The following is an 18,236-nucleotide window of genomic DNA, read 5'->3' on the forward strand; positions in this document are numbered from 1 at the left end:
GTCGATTCCAACCAATATTTTGGAAATTGCTGGGATCATTTTGATTCCAACTCAACCTAGAACCATACATAACCAAATTGTTTGCAACCCTAACTTTTCAGTTAAAGGGGTTCTAAAGTATATTAATTACAGTTTGCTAATTATTTATTATTATTATTTGGTTTGGCTGTTAATTAATGCCAATATTAATGAGTTAACATCATATATTCATTAAATTATTATAACTATATTTAGTAGGCTGTTTTTTTTCTTTCGTTTTTTTTTTCTCTTTCCTATTAGGCTGTTGATTAATGCCAATATTAATGGATTTTTTTTCCGGATTTAGCATACCATAGAGTCATTAAAATTTGAAACATTGTGCAAACCGCAATTTAAATAAAGTGAGAACACCAATTGGACAGCTCGTAGTATGGTTGTTCTATTCCTCGGTCCCCAAATTATGAATGATTTGAGAGAGTTCTAGAGAGAGAGAATCGAAATTGGCGCCCCTTTTTCTCTCTGTTTGTTTCTCTCTCTAACTTCTCGACACAGATTCGTAAAAGCTTCTCTACTTTTATCTCTCTCTCTCGCCATGTCAGTGCGTAGGCGAACCTTGCTCAAGGTCATCGTTCTCGGCGACAGTGGGTACGATCAATAGTTCGAATTTCGTTCTTCTTGATTTGTTAATTTATCATTTAATCTGAATTTGCTTTTGTATTTTTTTGTGGTAATTGTCAGGGTTGGTAAGACGTCATTGATGAATCAGTATCCTCCAACTAACAAATTGATTTGTGAGATCTGTAATTCTTTGTATATATATTTATATTCCCGAACAATTGGAGATCGCAGTTTCTACTTTATATAGTTCAATGAAATTCTACACATTGTTGAATTTTCGGATTAGGTTGTTTTCTTGGATTCTGTTTGTTCCTGATCCAATATAAGGCAATGTTTTGTTGCAGAACCAATTTATTTTTTATTCTTGCCATGTTTGCTATTGAGAGTGCAAAATTGCTCTCTTTTTTGTCTTCTTTTTCAGTCTATTTTCTTTGTAATCTTAGCAGTAGTATTTTCAAAAGAGTAATGTTATTTAGACCTATTTGTGCAGCAGAAAAGTGTAAACAAAGGAGTTTTTATCCCTTTGATGTAGACTGTAGTGGATAAGCTCAAGTGTGGTTCATTCACTACATCTTGTCCACTACATCGAAGGGATAGAAACCCTTAACCTATACAAGTAGGTTTGAGAAATCAGTTTAAGAATCATTTTCCTTTTCGATATCCCAACTAACAGTATCTGAGCTTATTGTGGTTATAATTATTGTTGGGTTATGTTTTTTGTTTCATATTTGTGGGTCGTTAACAATATATGTAGATATGTACACAAGAAGTTCAGTCAGCAATATAAGGCTACAATTGGAGCTGATTTTCTCACCAAGGAGCTACAAATTGATGACAGGCTTGTCACTCTACAAGTGGGTTCTTAGCTTTACATTTATTTATTTATTTATTTTTATGGGTTAATTGCATGGTTTCACTAGAGCAGCTGGTTATAGCTCAGGCTGAGTTTGAGAATTTGGGTTTGAGTATGAGGGCAGCCCCTTGTGCAAATAATGCCAAAGGTTAGTTATGTACCTAATTCACCCTTCTCGGTGAATGGACCCAACATTGGATAATGGCCTATTTTTATGTGGTTTATTTAGAGCTTTATAGACAGTTAATCTTTTGCAGAGTGTTCTATAATATTGTATGTTTTGCATTGGTAGATATGGGATACAGCTGGGCAGGAGAGATTTCAGAGTCTTGGCGTTGCATTTTATAGAGGGGCAGATTGCTGTGTTTTAGTGTACGATGTTAATGTCATGAGGTCTTTTGATACTCTTGACAATTGGCACGAAGAATTTCTCAAGCAGGTAGGTGATATATTTTGCTCCATCACCTTTGTTGTTGTTATTATTATTATTATTTAATTTTTGGGGTAGCTAAGATGCAATAATGGATATAAGAAATTCTTATACTACTAATGTGGGACATGCCTCCCTGAACTGGTTTTTCTAAAGTCATAAAACCAGTTCCATCAGACAGCACTATTAGAGCAGAACACCATTACAATGAGACATAGGGATAACAATAACCAGACTCTTTTTCCTCAAGCCTGATCACCCTATAATCCCATACTGATTCGTTACAATGCCACTGTGCCCATCTGGGGGATTCCTAAATCGCTGCAAAAACTATTTTAAGCAAAAGAAGCAATGTTGATTATACAAAATTTCTTGAATTAAACTACAAATAACATTTTTTACAGAGAGGATATAGATGCAGCTAAGCACAACCAAACAATGATACTCAATAACCACTTCCTCTTTAAAGAAAAAAAACAAGCTAATCTACTGTATTTTCCCAGTCTTTTTGAGACCAACTGACCTGGAAGAGCATGTGTTTATATATATATATATATTTATGGTCCAGTTGTTGTATTAGCCACTTTCTCTCCACTCCTCTCCTCTCTGTCTCTCCCTCTCTAGTTATCATCTTATCAAAGGCTGAGGTGCGGATGAACTTGCACACTGTGTCTAAGTTACAATAAATCCATATATTTTGGCATAACAATGCTGCCAATGCATATCGAGTTGTTTTTGGTGGGCATCTAATTTCAGTTGTAAAAATGGAGTCAGTTTGTGTTTATTTTGGTTTGAAGCACTCGGTTCACTTATTTCTTTGGTGTGTAAAAGAACTTTTCTGTAGCAATTGCTTTTGAACAATGTGAGAGAGAGTAAAAATTTTATAGTATAATAGGAAAAGGAACCATATACCTTTTGATGACATGTCTCTGGTGGAGATCGTAACTTATCCCTTTTTGCCTTGTGTCACTGAGAGCAACTTAATTAGCTCTCTAAATTCTATTCTTTTTTCATCTTATTGGTGTATTCTTTTATGTATTTTTTTACGTGCTTAAATTGTTTTTACTATACCTCTTACCCATGAAAAGGGTGTCAAAGGTACTTTATAAAAGTGATCTCATTAAGGTAGTTGTTCTTCATGTCTGATAGCTGCAACATTGTTGGTGTCTACAAAAAGTTCAATCAATAGATATACCAGCTACACTTTGATTTATTGAAATTAAAATGTTTCTTTTTTAAATCATAATGTTTCAAATGCCCATGAGAATGCAAAATTAAATTAAACATTTATTGAAGAAAGGTCATTTTGATGCTTTTTGCCTTTTTGTTTTAATGGAAGGTCCTTGATTTTTCTTTGTAATTTTAGGTGGCCCTCAAGAGCTACCGTCTTTATCTGGTTTACCTTTTGAATATTCTTATTTTAATATTGAATGAATCATATACAGAGCATGGAAACAACAGAAGGGGTATATTGATAATTTCATATGTAGAGCTGTTTGCATCGCTTCTATTATATTTGGGTTGGATTCAAGTCTTTATTTTTGTTTGTTGTTGACTGGATCTATTTATATTTTCTTATGTTTTGGGAGCCGATGATATTTTATAATTCCTGAATTCATTGGAAGTGATGGTTTGTAGATTTTATTTTGGCCCAGTTATATTTGGTCTTTATATTTAGTTTATACCAGTCCTATAATGGTCATAGTTTTTGAAATTTTCACCCATCTTTCATGGAACCCCAATCTTCTTAGCATTTCCTCCCAAAAAAAAGTCCAATCTACCCTCATGGTATTCAATAGTAATCATCTGACTTAGTATTGGTAAGCTTGCTTGCTTGCTTTTAATTCCCGTATTAATCACGTGCTATTCACATTAATGACTGTTATTGGTAAGCTTGCTTGCATTTTTAGAGCAATAGTCCTCGTGACATATGAAGGTTTAAAATAAGGCTGTTAAACAATGTAACAGCCATTAGTGACAGTATTGCTGCGAGTCAATCCCATTATTGACCCTTTTAAATTTCACAGCTGGTCTAGGGATACAAAAAGAAGGAAGACAAGATCAGAAAAGTTAATTCTTAGTGTTAACATGATTTCATTATGTTGCAGGCAAACCCAACTGACCCCAAGATTTTTCCATTTATATTAGTTGGAAACAAGATTGATATTGATGGTGGAAATAGCCGAGTGGTAAGGAGTTACAGTTGCAATGCTGTCTAAATTCTGGTGTTTATTACTCTACATTTGGCTCTAATTTTTATGTACAGGTTTCTGAGAAGAAAGCGAGGGATTGGTGTGCTTCAAAAGGGAACATACCTTACTTTGAGACATCTGCAAAAGAGGATTACAATGTTGATGCTGCATTCCTTTGTATCGCCAAGACTGCTTTAGCCAATGAGCATGAGCAGGATATGTAAGTTTCTGATTTTTTTCTTCCAAGCATGCTTGCTTAAGGAGTTGGTGCTGTTCTGAAATGCCTTGATCCTTAGAATTTGAACAGGGATTTCATTAAGCATAAATTTCATGAACCTAGGCATAGTGAAAGGCTCACATGTGCGTCTTTGGCAAGGCTTTGAGGCTTATGGTTCATGTTTATTTTGTTATTTTGTTTTATGTATTTTATTTAGCTATTTTTAAGTTTTATTTAAGCTCACATTTCGATTTTACTATATTTTGGTGTTAACTTGGACAATCTTCTTATAATTTATTGAGAGATCATCTACAATCAGCTTTTCTTGTTAAAAAATGCCGGTATGCTTATAGAAGGAAGGAATTTCTCTATATATATTGTTTATATTTTTGGTAGTTCTTTCATTATTTTTACCTTCTCTGTTATTGTTATATATTGTAAATGCAAAACTGAAATTTTGCAATGTTGTTGCCCAACACCTTGAGGTTTACGTTTAAACTCTCATAGAGTAAAAGGTGTGCCCTGATGCCTTTTATTTTATAGAACACCACTAGTGTTTACAACATATTTTGTTTTTATTATACTATTCATTTATTTTCTCTATGAGTTCCTCCTCTGATTTTCTTTGAATTATTCTTGGTTGCCCCCGATTAAGTCTTCCTCCTTTTCGATTGTTTAGCATGACAAATAAATCATGAATAACAAATTTGTTGCTATGCAACTAAGCCCCTTCAGTTATGTGATTTGGAGGGCCACAGGCCTAGAAGGTACAAAAGATGTAACTGAATCGAAATGAGCAAGCATGGGCTGACTGATGAATTATTTCAAGTAAGGGTTGGTTGAAGTGGTAAGGGTACATGTACAAGTAATAAAGGGGCATGATGATGTATGTTTTATTTTTTTATTTTTCTGTTTTGGGCAATTAAGCCATACACACTTGCTAATATGCTCCATTAGGGACTTGTACCCTAAATCTTCCAAATGACTTGAACCCTCAGCCTTCTATTTGGAAGGAGATACCACTTGGGCTAATCTCTTGGCGGTACATGTTAGGTTCTCATCATGGTGCCAGCATTCATACTTATTCTTATGAACATCATTTGGGCAGAGGGACTTGCGGTAGCATGCAATTAGTTGCAATGATACATTGATAAATTAGAAATGATCCATTTTTATATGATATTGATGACTATTACTGGACAGAATGTTCGTTGAAAATAGTTTAGTTATGTGATTGTTTTGGTGATTCTTGTTCTGTAATAAAGTTTAGAAACTGCCGTAATTTATTTAAGTTTATTTTGATGCTAAAAATAAAAAGTAGAAGTAAAAAGATTGATGATGATGGGAACTAGTACAATGAGTTCCATGGGGAGTTGAAATTAATCCCATATGCCCTTTTTCTTTTCTTCTTCTTCTTTTTCCAAACATAATAATTCAACATAATAGCCTTTTTTGGAATAACTATTCCTTTCACTTAGTTCTATGTTATTAAAAACTTTTGGTTCCTATTGAATTCTCTTTCCTTTGCCGTACTATGAAGTTTTACAGCCTGTAACATGCTCAAATTTTGGCTCTACTAATTTCTTTTTAAATTTCAAATTTCAGATATTTTCAGGGCATCCCGGAGGCAGTTTCAGAAACAGAGCAAGGGGGCGGCTGTGCATGTTAAGTTGGAAATAGCAAATGATTTGACAGATTCATCTTCAACTCTTTGGTTTCCTAACTTTCAGCTTTTCTTTTTCCTGTTGTGATTCCAAGCAATTTTTTTGGTATTGATTGTACATTTAGCTCTCTCAATTTTTTTGGCACTTGAGAAGATGGTAGGGTGGTTTTGTCAATTTAAGATTCTTTGAGTTGTAGAGACTTGAATTAGGAAGGAATGCTGTGTACTGTTTCTAGTTGTGAGATGGGTTGGAATTTCAAGCTTTTAATGCATTTCTGCATTGTTTTTGTTTGATTACAAGATGTATGGATATATGGAATTTAATTACTTTCTTGGTAAAAATAGTACTACCTTGGTTGATGTATATTTCTTGTTTGGTACAATCCACTGAAAGTGGAAAAGATAAAAGTGAAGCACTTCTGAAACTTTCATGATCAAGTCTGTTGATCATGGAAATTTCACTTTTGCTCTGACTTGTATCTATGGTACAGGTCACTTGAATCGGGCAAAGGGCATGGTGGGGTTATTTGTGTGGATTCCAACTTCCATTATACCTTGAGTTTGAGTCGATATAAATTGATTTTACTGTGTGTGTCACTATTTTCATATATATATATAAAAATTAAGGCAATGACATTTCAGGAAGGTGTTCCCCTATCGTACATGGTTCAATGATCAAGATGTAACCAAAGACGTTGATGGTACTTTTTCACCTTTATCCTATGCTTGGTTGGAGGGACGGATTGAGATGGGATGGGAGAGTGGATAAAACAATTTTTAGGTATTTGATTGGAGGGAAGGGAAAAGAGGGAGGAAGTAAGGAAGGAAGAACATCTATTATTTCTTTCTATTTTTCAATCCGTCCAAAATTGGGAGAAAGAAGAGGGAGAACGAAATAAAATTAACAAAAACATGTATTTTTCATTTCTAACCTTCCTACAAACTTGGAATGGATATATAATTTTTATAATTTTAAAATATTAAGGGTATATTGGTAAAAAGAATATAAAAAACCTATTTTCCTTCCAACCAAATAAAAAAAAATGTACCATCACATCCATCATTTTTATTATCCATTTCATCTGACCAAACAAAATTTGAAGGACACATCTTCTCTTCTTTAGGAATGTCTTATCTATTCTTTCTCTTCTCATTTTCACCTATTTTTTCATCCCTCCAACCAAACGGAGTATTAAAGTTGAGAATTTAAATCATCAAATAGGCTAAATGGGTGTGTAAGTGTGTTTCTTATTAACAATAATTATTTATTATTTATTTACATGTAGCATGCTATGTCAAACTTGTGGGTTGGTTAAAAGACCTTCCTCTTAATTTTTCTGTATAAAAATTGGGTTTGTTCAATAATTTTCCAATTTGAAGGTAATTGGGAAATAAAATAAAATAAAAACTGTAATTCAGTCTAGAAGAGTAGACTTTTTCCATTGACTCAAAAGTTTAAAGTATTAGACAGTGTTGCATACGCATTTATACTCAATTTATTTGTTATTCGGATCCGATGTGGGATTCAGCCCTACACAAAGCTACAACCCGGACACTTCAGAGTCGGGTGCTTGATGTGACACAAATAAAGAATTAAGTCCGACACTAAATCTGACTCAATTTATTTTTTATTCGAATCCGATGTGGGATACAGCCCTACACAAGACTACAACCGGACACTTCAGAGTCGGGTGCTTGATGTGACACAAATAAAAAATTAAGTCCGACACTGAATCTGACTCTTGTACCAACAGTAATGGAAATACTAATTCACTAATCAAAAAACTTAAATTGTTATAATACTCGTGCCCATCCACTAATACCCGTTTCACTTCTCAATTCAAATCCGACCCTTTGTCTTCTGTAACTAAGAATGCTACAGCACGACGTCGTACTGTTCCGTCCTTGTTTAAATGACTAGTCAAAACGTGGAGTCGTGGAGATGGCGTTTCCACAATTTTCGTCTCTCGCGCTGTTCCTTCCTTTCCTCATCTTCTTCAGGCACAAACACACGCACAAAAACACACAGAGCGATGGCTATATCGTTGGCAGTGGCCTTGAGAACTCTATTCTGCGCACTGGGATGTGTGATGTTGGCCACTCTTGTTTACACTATCTGCGTTGATGGCCTTCCTTTTCGTAAAAGCCTTCTTACCCCGTATGCTCTCTCTCTCTCCACACACTCGATATATATATATATATATATATATATCATAGCTAATGAAACATTGTGAACGACTATCTATGAGTTTGAATTTTCTGGAATTGTAGTTTGTAAACTAATTTTGAGACACAACTGATGAATACAAACAGTTTAACCCCACTATGTAATCAATTTATTCTCATATGAATATGTATCGACTTAAATTTCTTCTTCCATAGACCTAACAACCTAACATGTTTTGGTTAATTCCAAGTTTTATCCTTATTAGCTTGTATATTAATTGCTCCCTAGAAAAATGAGAGTCATTGATGAAAATTGTTCTCGTCATCAATCCACAAAACCCAATAATTTTGGCATGTTTAATAGGACCAATAGGCAATAGGTAGACAACCGACTGTAAAACCTATTTTCAAAAAAATTTGATGAATTCTCACTCAAATCTTGGAGAGAGAGAATTCATGTGGGATTAAGGCAATAATGACGATGATGAGGACCTTGGCATCCTAGGGGCCAGGGGGTACTCCCCTTAGGTCTCCGGTTTGAGATTCACCAAACGTGAGGCTTGGACTTAAATTTGGTTTGTGGACAATTGTATACATCCGAAGTTTTCAAACCATCTGAGTGTCCAAAGGGCTAGCGGATGGGGTGATTCTTCGTTAACAAAGAAAATAGGACCTTGCATCCTGGAGAATAGTTAATCATGTCTAAAAAAGGTATGAGTAAATAGAGTGTCTTGATCATGAAATTGAAGATTCACCCAAACAGTTTTTGAAAAAAAAAAAAAAAAACTTTATTTTTTAAGCTGTAGCTGTCTTTGAAGTTCAAGTGAAATATTGAAAACCATTTAACTTTAGAAAGTATAGTATAATTAGGTAGTGAAAGTTCAGAGGAGTGGCAAACAAGCAAGATTTTAATCCATTGAAGTTGAAGTTTCAACTTAATTGTTTTTTGTTTAAGTAAACAATTGATCTCTATTGTATTAAGTAAGGGAATGGAGAATTCTGATCTAGAAATGAGGATGAACTATAGGACAATTACACTGTTCTGTTTGACAATATAATAAATTGCTTTGAGGCGAGTTATATAATTCATGTTATGGTCTCAAGAAGCTTCACAACAATTATTAAGGTACATAGGATTGGTTTTCGTGTAGAATAAAAGTTCATGATGCATTCAACTCAGCTCGAGTCAGCCTAAAAGAATTTAAGTCACTAGAGAAGCCTTAAACAGACTCACGAGAGGATGAGACATTGCTTAATTAGACACCACAATACTGCCAGTAACCCACCGTCGCTTATGATGTAGCCATTACCTGCTACACCAGTTGCAGCTTGCAGAACTGTGGAACATAATACCTGTCTTGTCAATAATACTGTTGTTAACTTCCAGTACTATAAATTAGTTCAAAGAATGAAACACTATTTACTAAAGTGATGTTTTTGGAATTTGTCGCAGGTGGATGACAGCAACACTTGTTGATTTCTATATCAATATTGTAGCATTGGGGGTATGAGAGCATATTTAATATTACTGCTAAGATCAGTAGATGACTACACATTCACAATTGCCTTTTATTTAACAGCAAAAAAAAGAAAAGAAAAAAGAGAGGCTATATTAAATTAATTTACCACTAAATCTTCAAAATGTGAATTTTTACTTTGTTGGAAAAGTAGTCAAAATAAACTTTTGTTGTAAGTTCTATCATTTAGAATGTTTCTTCCTCTTCGCATATGGGTGTCTTAACTGAAAATTTTGGGATTTATGAAAGTTTATATCTTAATTAGTGCATTTGGCAGCAATTAAAACTAAATTGATTTTGGCTTCTAATTATGTCATATACACACTCTTGCAGTTTTGTGTTTGAATGTGGAAGTTTTTTGCACATACGTGGGAGAATAACCAGTGAGAACATGATGGGGCCAAACTTTTTTGCCTTCCTTTATACTATTATATTGGTTTCCTGTGAAGATATGTCCAATGATCATATTTCCTCCTAGTTTCTTCATTAGTTCTGTCCTATCTAGTAATGTTGTATTTTAAGCATGTTTATAATCGGAAGCCTATCTTTTATTTATTTATTTGAAGTTGATAGCTTTCCCTTTTTCTTATAAAGACTATATTTTTCACCTATATATGTATGCTTGTCATATCAGGTTTGGGTTTCCTACAAAGAATCTAGCTGGATTAGTGCAATACTTTGGGTGGCTCTGTTAGTATGTTTCGGAAGGTGTGCTTCTTATTGTTCCTTTTCTTGTGATTCCTATGTTCATCATCATTAAGGTCTGACATGCTGAGAGATTTCATGAATGTAATGTTGAAATAGAGTCTGCCTTTACTTGTTTTTCTAGAAATAAACTCTAAGCATCTAATTATTCTCAGTCACCAACTGAATTCTGAGCTCCTAATAAAAGATTCTTTTTAAAAACAAAATAAATGTATTGTGTTGTCATTGAAAGAAGGTCATTTTTCATATATCCCAGTTAGTTATCTTCCCTAGATGTTTTTGCATGATATTAACATTTTGACATATGTTATATGATTGATCTCCCCCTTTCTTTTTACAGCATCACTACATGTGGGTACATTGTTTTGCAATTCCTTAAGCTGTCATCTCAAGAATCTTCAAATGATCCAATGTTCTATGTTCTATTAGGACGTCGCAGCAAGTAAGTGTGGAAAACTTGATGTAATTATGCAAAAATATATTTTGTTAGCGGTTATTCAAAGGGGTCATTGCTTGGTGCGATGGTAAAGCTTTGAGACCACAAGCACGAGCAAGTTCAAGTCTCAGTACAGCCACTTTTTGCAAAATAACGCCAAATGATAGGTCTTTCTTCAATCTTCCCCTCCTAGCACACCTCATAGGCGGGTCATACACTAGGTTGTAGATGGTACAATGATTAAAGCTCGGGCTATCAAGTATAAGGACGCGAGTTTGAGTCCAATGTACCACTCTGTACATTACCATGCCTTGCTTTTATTTGTATGCGAGACATATCCACATCTTTACTTAATAATACATTTTTTTTGCATCTTTTTTTTTTTTTTTTTAAATCCAGAATCATTGGGTTATTGAAGGGAAGAAAAGGTGGTAAAATAGTTAATTAAAGGGTTATACCCATGTGGTCCCTGTTAGTCAAGGGTGCTTGAAGGAGTGCTGGTAAAATGGTTGATAGTGCAGTATACTGTGATCTTTTCTTTTTGATGCTATGTGATGCAGGTTCTTGTGTTTTTATGGTTCCTTTATCCTTTTTGGTACTATCCTCATATAACCTGATCTGCTTATACACTGACATATTTTGTCATTTAGGGATGGTGTAGACGGAAAGAAGTTTTCTGTTGTAACTGCAAGAGTTCTTTTCAGTGCTTTGGGTGTTTTAATGTTGGGAACTCTGATTTACACTCTCTTGACGGATGGTTCGCCTTTTCGCAGAGAGCTCTTGACACCGTAAGTCTTTTGCTTCTTGTAAATATACTGTACATTATAATCTCTATATGTGGTGGTTAAAGAGTATGGTCTTGATAGGTTAAAAAAAACAATAATGAGTATGGTCTTGATATGTGGTGGCAGCAATAGTGATTGGGTGGTGGTGGTATAGCAATTGGAGAGACAGTGATGGACGTGTGGGAGCAACGGTCACAATAGCAGGTGGTGGGATGGCTCTTGGGGTTTGGGTGGATGGGGTGCTGAGAAGAGAAGGCGGAATCAAGTTGCAGCTAGCAACTGATTCATGATGGGGAATAGAGGGTGGTATCCAGTAAGTTTTACTTGGTTAACATCATTCTACCTCCTCTAGATGGAGATCTGCTTTTTAGGAATTTATTGGTCTTTCTAAGCCTTTAAGAGCCTGGGCAAAATTTGGAAATACTACCTCTTCTCACCCTACTGGAAACCTCAATATGGAGAAAGGAGATCTTATGATGTGAATCTGTCAGGATCAGATAAGGTATCCAGATGCCTGCTACATATGAGTTATGACCATTCATGGCCTCAAATTAATTTTTAACCCCAAAATCCACTTCATGTATCAAAAGTTGCGTCTGACTTTAACTGTTTGTAGAGTTGTCTACTAGAATCATCATCTGAGGATTAGAAACAAGGAATGCCTGTCCCTCTCAAAACATCCAAAACCCTGAAATAAAAATTTAGTATGAAGGTGTATTGTGTTATCCCATGGTGAGGAAATGCACATTTGTAAAATTTTGGAATCAAAAGCTTAAATTATTGAAGGACTTGGGTATCTCTATTATCGTTGTATGATACTTATTGCCCAGTCATAATAACAAATGTTCTCTAGGATTATTTAATTGGGCATTTGCTCATGGGTGGGAATCTCTAACTTTGTGATGTTAAAAGCATATGCTTTTCTATTTTTTGTGTAAGCATGTGCATATTCTTCATCTAAATTGGTTTAAAAATCTCTTGCTTGCTCACAAATGCAAATGGACGGCTTTCTGGAAACATGTCAGATCACACATCCAGACATGTATAAGTGTAGGAGAATTCATCTTAGCCACAGTAGTGACCCTTTCATCCCACTCCAAAATCTAGTTGAAAGCACCCCCTCAACCTACTTCTTTTTGTGTACCTTAAAACCCACTTACCCATCTTTTGAGCTTCTTGCCATTGCTTCTTCCATTCTCATAGGAAGCAAGTTTTGTAGGTATCGCCTCTGCATCAGTGTGTGTGCATGGTGAGGGAGCCTTCTTGCCACTGCCTTTAAAATCTATATTTGCAGTTACACATTTATGTACAATGTGAATTTAAGTAGCTAAGATCTTTGCAGGTGGATGACAGCAACACTAATTGACTTCTACATAAATGTTGTGGCTCTATCGGTATGTCTCAATTCTCAGATACTTCATCTTGCATTTCCTTTGCTACTTGAAGATCAACCTATTTTACCTCCTTTAATCTGTAAGAAAAAGAATATTAACGAATTAAACCTTAGCAGTATTTCTTTTCAAAAGCTTCCATATAATCTTAGTTATCTAAGAATATGATCATCTTCTGTGTAAATTCTTAATAAACTTGCAACATCTAGTCCCAAATTGGGACTATATTGTGTGCACGACTTACCTTCCAAAAAAAAATGCAACCTCTGCTTTAACTTTTTGGATGTACGTAACAGGAGCAAGAATGTAATTAGTCCATATGTGTGTGTGTGTGTATATACAAACGATTCATATTTCTATCTTCTGTAGCTAACAAAAAGATGGTAAATCCACAGTATGCTCATTCTCAGGCAGACTTTCAGAACATTTTGTATATGGTTGGCTGTACTATGAAAAGTATGTCTTCGTTTGATTCTTTGTATCTTTTTCTCTTTTGTATGTGATATCAGGTTTGGGTAGCATACAAAGAATCAAGTTGGGTGAGCGCACTCGTTTGGATAGCTTTATTGATATGTTTTGGCAGGTAAATTTTCCTTCTTGATTTAGTATATCTGCCATTATGCAATTCAACTGATTTGTTATTATATAGTTTTTGATAGTTATAATTTCAGAAAGCAAAAATTGCTGTAGAGTTTGTCTTTTTTAGTTTTCTTTTATAGGATCTACATAGCCATGGAACCTTATTGTCTGGCTGGCCTTATATGCGACAATATGTATCTGTTATGAACACAAAATGCTGCATTTACATCACTTAGGCTCCATTTGTTTCAACGTAAAATATTCTTTTAGGAAAATATTTTTCTTTTTCAGGTAAAATATTCTTTTATTTTTACTTTGTCGGTGTTTGGCAAAGGTCTACGTCGAGGTTGAGGTCGAGTCCATCGGGCGGGGCATGTAAAATAACTTGCCGAAAATTTATGGATAAATTATTTTTGTTAAATTTTAAATTTTTTTTTTTCTTCATAAATATTTTAAGACAACCAAACTCCAGAAAATAAAAAAATATTTTCTGAAAAATATTTTACGTCCAAACAAGCGAAGCCTTAGTCTCAGTTAATCTTTTTCTTTTTTTTCTTTTTAAAATCAAGTTCCATAGATTATAGATCTATAATTGTTAACCAATATAATTCCAAGTGCAGTTTGGAAGGACAAAACTTAGTTTTCCTTCACAATTCAGGCGATTGCTTGCTGGGGTTTTCACTTCTTAAATTATCAAGACTCTTTGGAGCAATATCAAGACACAACAAATGGAGGAAAGATTGAAACTGTTCTTATTGAATGAAATTCATAATTTCTCAAAGAAGAGTACAATGCAATCTTCCGCAAGGCAGTTCTGACAAATTTGTGAATAGGAAATATCCTTGAGTTTAGACTGCCAAATTGATGTTGTATGCCTTGTAAATTTTAAATAGGAAGAACTCATGCATAGCTATCTGCTACTCGTTACACACATTTTGTGCATCTTATCCTCTTCTTCTCCAAAATTCTCTTCGTATTTAATTCTGCAAGGATTCGAAAGACAAGTCTCACAATAGTAGTCCCTTATGTACATATATGCAAGATGAATAGATGATGCATGTCAAAAAGGATATGTATGTTACCTGTCCATCATGACCTTAGAAACTTAGCAATTATGCTTAAAGAAATCGAAATATTCTCCAGTTATTTGGCAATTGAAGTAATGGATTTTTAGGCTTTGCTCCTCCTTTTGTCTTCCGCTGATAATGCATTTTCATCTTTTCAGCATCACTACTTGTGCCTACATTGTGCTGCAGCTTTTCCAGCTCTCATCTCAAGATCCTGTTTACCTTATTCTATTGAATAGCAGCACGAGGCAAGTCAAACACTTCTTTTCAATTTTAAGTACTGCAGCAGCTGTTAGTAATTCCTAGTCGAACTTTTTGAGAATGAAAATTAAGTTTTCACTTGTTCATCATGTGAACGTTGGCATTTATTGAATGGACTTGGTTAGCAACTTAGCATATCTGGAGAACAGTGAAACTCTTTAGTTTAATGAAATATGGATGAGTGCATAGCTATTTAGTTTGATTTGCCTCATGGTTGCTTTGGAATTCAATTTGATGATCTGGAAAAGAAATCTGAATGTTGGTTGTTATATATACTTCGCTTCAAAATGATTGTTTTAATTAGTAATTGAGTTTAAAATACATTTTGGAATTTGCAAGGGTGATTCAGAGAATCTGAAGTTTGCCACATTCCATGCTTCCTAATGTGTTTTTTTTTTTTCTTCTTTTCTATGAAGCAATACACTATTTCTATTATTTAATGGAGACATATTCTGATCCTGAACCAACCAAATAATTTATACCAAAACATCGTACACTAATTCTATGGAAAGAGAAGGTGCCACTTGCATGTAGAAAAAGAGAAAAACCTGAGAACAGAACAGAGGAACTTCAAGTGGCGATTGTGAATTTTGTACATGTTCCGTGGATCACTGAACTCATAGTTTTATCTTTTAGCATTGAATTTTGTCCCCATAATAATTATAATAAAAAGGAAAAAGAGGTGAACATCATTTTGTTGGGAATTTCAGAAAGAAAAAACTGTGGATAAAGCAGATTGAACTTTTAAAATGAATTTCTCTGGTAGGAGATGAGTACTGGAAAGTGGAAACTCGGTTGAAATCCAAACTTCAGTTGGAACTTGAGGATTTAGCTTATGCAGTGAGGCATGTGGGAAGCTCATCTAAATTTGGAGAATTTAGAACTGTTCAAATCATCTAACAAAAGGGTGGGTTTAAACAAGGGAAGTTCGGTTGAAGTGGCCAAAAATAATGAGAATAGGAAGGCTGGATTTGTTCCAACACCCACTTCCCTGAGATATCGGAAAAGCAGCTAGTATGGTTCTGGAACTGCAATTTGACCACTTTGTTCATTTCTATTAATGAACTCTTGTTTGCAACTACAAGCTCCCTCAGAACTAAAATAATCAAGCTCATGCTTGGCTACTGGATTTCTTTGACTTCCCAAATTGTTTTTGAGTAATTCCTATTGGAGGCTGAAATTCAAGTCTTATGTAATGCTGTATTTATGTGTGGAAATTTGTGTAAAATCTATGAACTTCCAATTGATGTGTAAAAATCCGGCTAAATCTCAATGAAGTTTAAATAGAATTTTGTGGGGAAGCTCAAGCAGAAGTAGGAAAACGATATGGTGAGACAAATATCTGAAACAGAACATCTTGACAAGAGTAAATAAGAATTACGTTTAATGGTCCGTCTAAGTGTAGTTATAATCATATAGTAGCTGCAGCAACAGTACCAGTAGTTATAGTACTGTCATAGTCACACAGGTAATAAATAGGCCTTCCAAAGTCTCAGTTAAACCAATGTTTGGCTCAGAACATGACGACTTGAAATGTCACTGGGTTGACTTGGCTTTAAAAATTATGAGATGATCTACTGTATATATTTAGTGTTAAGAATAAGATTTAAACTTAAATATCAAGCATCAAATACGAAATTTATGATTTTTTTTTTTTTTTAAAAAAAAAAATGTGATCTTGGGTCAACTCGATGCAGTACTGTACTCACTTTGAGTTATGAACTGAAAATTTGATTCATTTAGATTTTAAATTGAGTTATTCATTATTTGCTTTGTTTATGTTTGATTTTGATGGTTTGAGCAAGAATGATCTTGTTAACTATTTTACTAAGGTATTCAGCATGTGTTATTATGGACTGCATCAAGTTCACAAGTTGTGTACTAGTTCAATTTGAAATATTTCACCTGGGTAGAATAGAAGATACATTATAGGCTGTAAGTTTAACTAGTAGGAATTATTGAGCAATACATTTGCCTTTCTATATTTCTTGGGACCATCAGATTGATATTATCTAAACTCAAGCAAAAATTCGGCTTTGCTAATATTTTAGTTGTGCCATTTCCTCTTCACATATTGACTAAACCAGACTATCTCATATTGTGTACTTTATCTGTAAATGGAGCGAGTTATTAAGATCTAGAGATCTGTAGCTCTACCCATCATTTGAACCTTTAGTGGTGATATGTATTTTGGCATCTGAACATTTCAGGAATGGTTTTAAGATGTTGCCTACAGTGTCGGTGACTCCATGATCACATTCTCCTTAGAGTTTGGCAGTTTTTGACAGAGGAAAGGTAAACAGTCCAAAAAGGTTCAAAATACATTATTACGGAACAGAACATAAACATTTTTATTTTATTGTATTGTTGTTGAAACATGAATCAAACATAATAGGTATCTACATTTTGCAGTCCCTGTATTAGAGATAAATTTATCTCAATACCTGTACAACACATGCATAATTTTTATGAAATTTGACACTGGATGCGACATGTTATAGTTGTTAATAGTTGAAGTATTTTTTTTTTTTTTTCCTAGTTAATAGTAGTTAAAGTATTTTGGGATTTCTTTTTCCATATAGTCTATTTGCTCCAAAAAATTATGTATTTGCATATCAGGCATGGAAGGTTTTGAATATCTGGATATACAATGTTTCCGTTTCTTATTCCGCATTTCATTTTCCATTTTTTGCCTTGAAGCTGTTGAGAACTTTTTTTTTATTGTTACTGTGGTAGGCAGAAAACAGGTGTGACTTGTGAGAGAATCGGAGAACGTAATGGTGAAACGGGATTACAATGAGGTTGATGGGCAAGAAAGGTTCATACCGATCTGGTATGTTTTAGATGATACACGGTTCTGACATTTGACACAGTTCTGACGTCGTATAGCTTTCTATCATCATATGTATGAATTTGGCCTATATATTATTTCAGCATGCATATTGTAAAAATCTATTTGACCTACGTACCGCAGCTTCATCTTTTCTTTTTTTTTTTTTGATGGTTTGAATATCTTCCTATTCCTGTTCTTGTTTCTTAGTAATATGTTATTACATTGATACTGATAATGGTAAAAATTGAATTTTTATGATGACAGATAAAAATTCAATGTAGAAACCTATTGTCGACTGTTAAACTGTGGCGATTGCTTATGTTCGGTTTCGTCCCTGCTTGTCAATTTGTTTTTCCTTTGCCACTGCTTTGAAACCCTTTAATCTAGTGTGTAAATGCTATCACTGGATTAAATTAACAAGAGCTATTAACAAGAGCTGTTTTGATGGGAAAGAGTTGAGGAAGAGAGTCGCAGTGTGTCCATTCAGTTGTCTTTCTAGTATTTGAATATCAGATATTATGTTGTTTTGCTGTGTGCTGTCGTT

General features: G+C 34.3%; 2 protein-coding genes across 5 annotated transcripts; both read left to right on the forward strand.

The window, feature by feature from the left end:
* The first annotated feature begins 367 nt into the window (after window positions 1–367).
* On the forward strand, window positions 368–6,294 carry LOC132274273 (ras-related protein Rab7). The gene is made up of 7 exons (XM_059775510.1): window positions 368–624; window positions 718–744; window positions 1,352–1,451; window positions 1,743–1,889; window positions 3,989–4,069; window positions 4,147–4,292; window positions 5,895–6,294. The coding sequence occupies exons 1-7, from the start codon at window positions 572–574 to the stop codon at window positions 5,956–5,958; spliced, it is 618 nt and encodes a 205-aa protein (XP_059631493.1). The 5' UTR covers window positions 368–571; the 3' UTR covers window positions 5,959–6,294.
* A 1,591-nt stretch (window positions 6,295–7,885) lies between these two features.
* Window positions 7,886–18,011, forward strand: LOC132274274 (uncharacterized). Of its 4 annotated transcripts, none has more exons than XM_059775512.1 (10): window positions 7,886–8,110; window positions 9,572–9,623; window positions 10,270–10,343; window positions 10,681–10,782; window positions 11,427–11,564; window positions 12,904–12,955; window positions 13,462–13,535; window positions 14,757–14,846; window positions 17,070–17,154; window positions 17,596–18,011. In XM_059775512.1, the coding sequence occupies exons 1-9, from the start codon at window positions 7,986–7,988 to the stop codon at window positions 17,110–17,112; spliced, it is 750 nt and encodes a 249-aa protein (XP_059631495.1). In that variant the 5' UTR covers window positions 7,886–7,985; the 3' UTR covers window positions 17,113–17,154; window positions 17,596–18,011. The 4 variants fall into 4 exon arrangements, with proteins under 4 accessions (XP_059631495.1, XP_059631496.1, XP_059631494.1 ...); XM_059775513.1 differs by having other exon boundaries at window positions 17,600–18,011; XM_059775511.1 differs by lacking the exon at window positions 17,070–17,154 and having other exon boundaries at window positions 14,757–14,850; window positions 17,600–18,011.
* The last annotated feature ends 225 nt before the right edge of the window (window positions 18,012–18,236 follow it).

Source organism: Cornus florida, unplaced genomic scaffold, assembly GCF_030987335.1.
Source record: "Cornus florida cultivar Cherokee Brave unplaced genomic scaffold, ASM3098733v1 CherokeeBrave_3.0.0_Hap2_Chr09, whole genome shotgun sequence".
Classification (NCBI taxonomy): Eukaryota; Viridiplantae; Streptophyta; class Magnoliopsida; order Cornales; family Cornaceae; genus Cornus; species Cornus florida.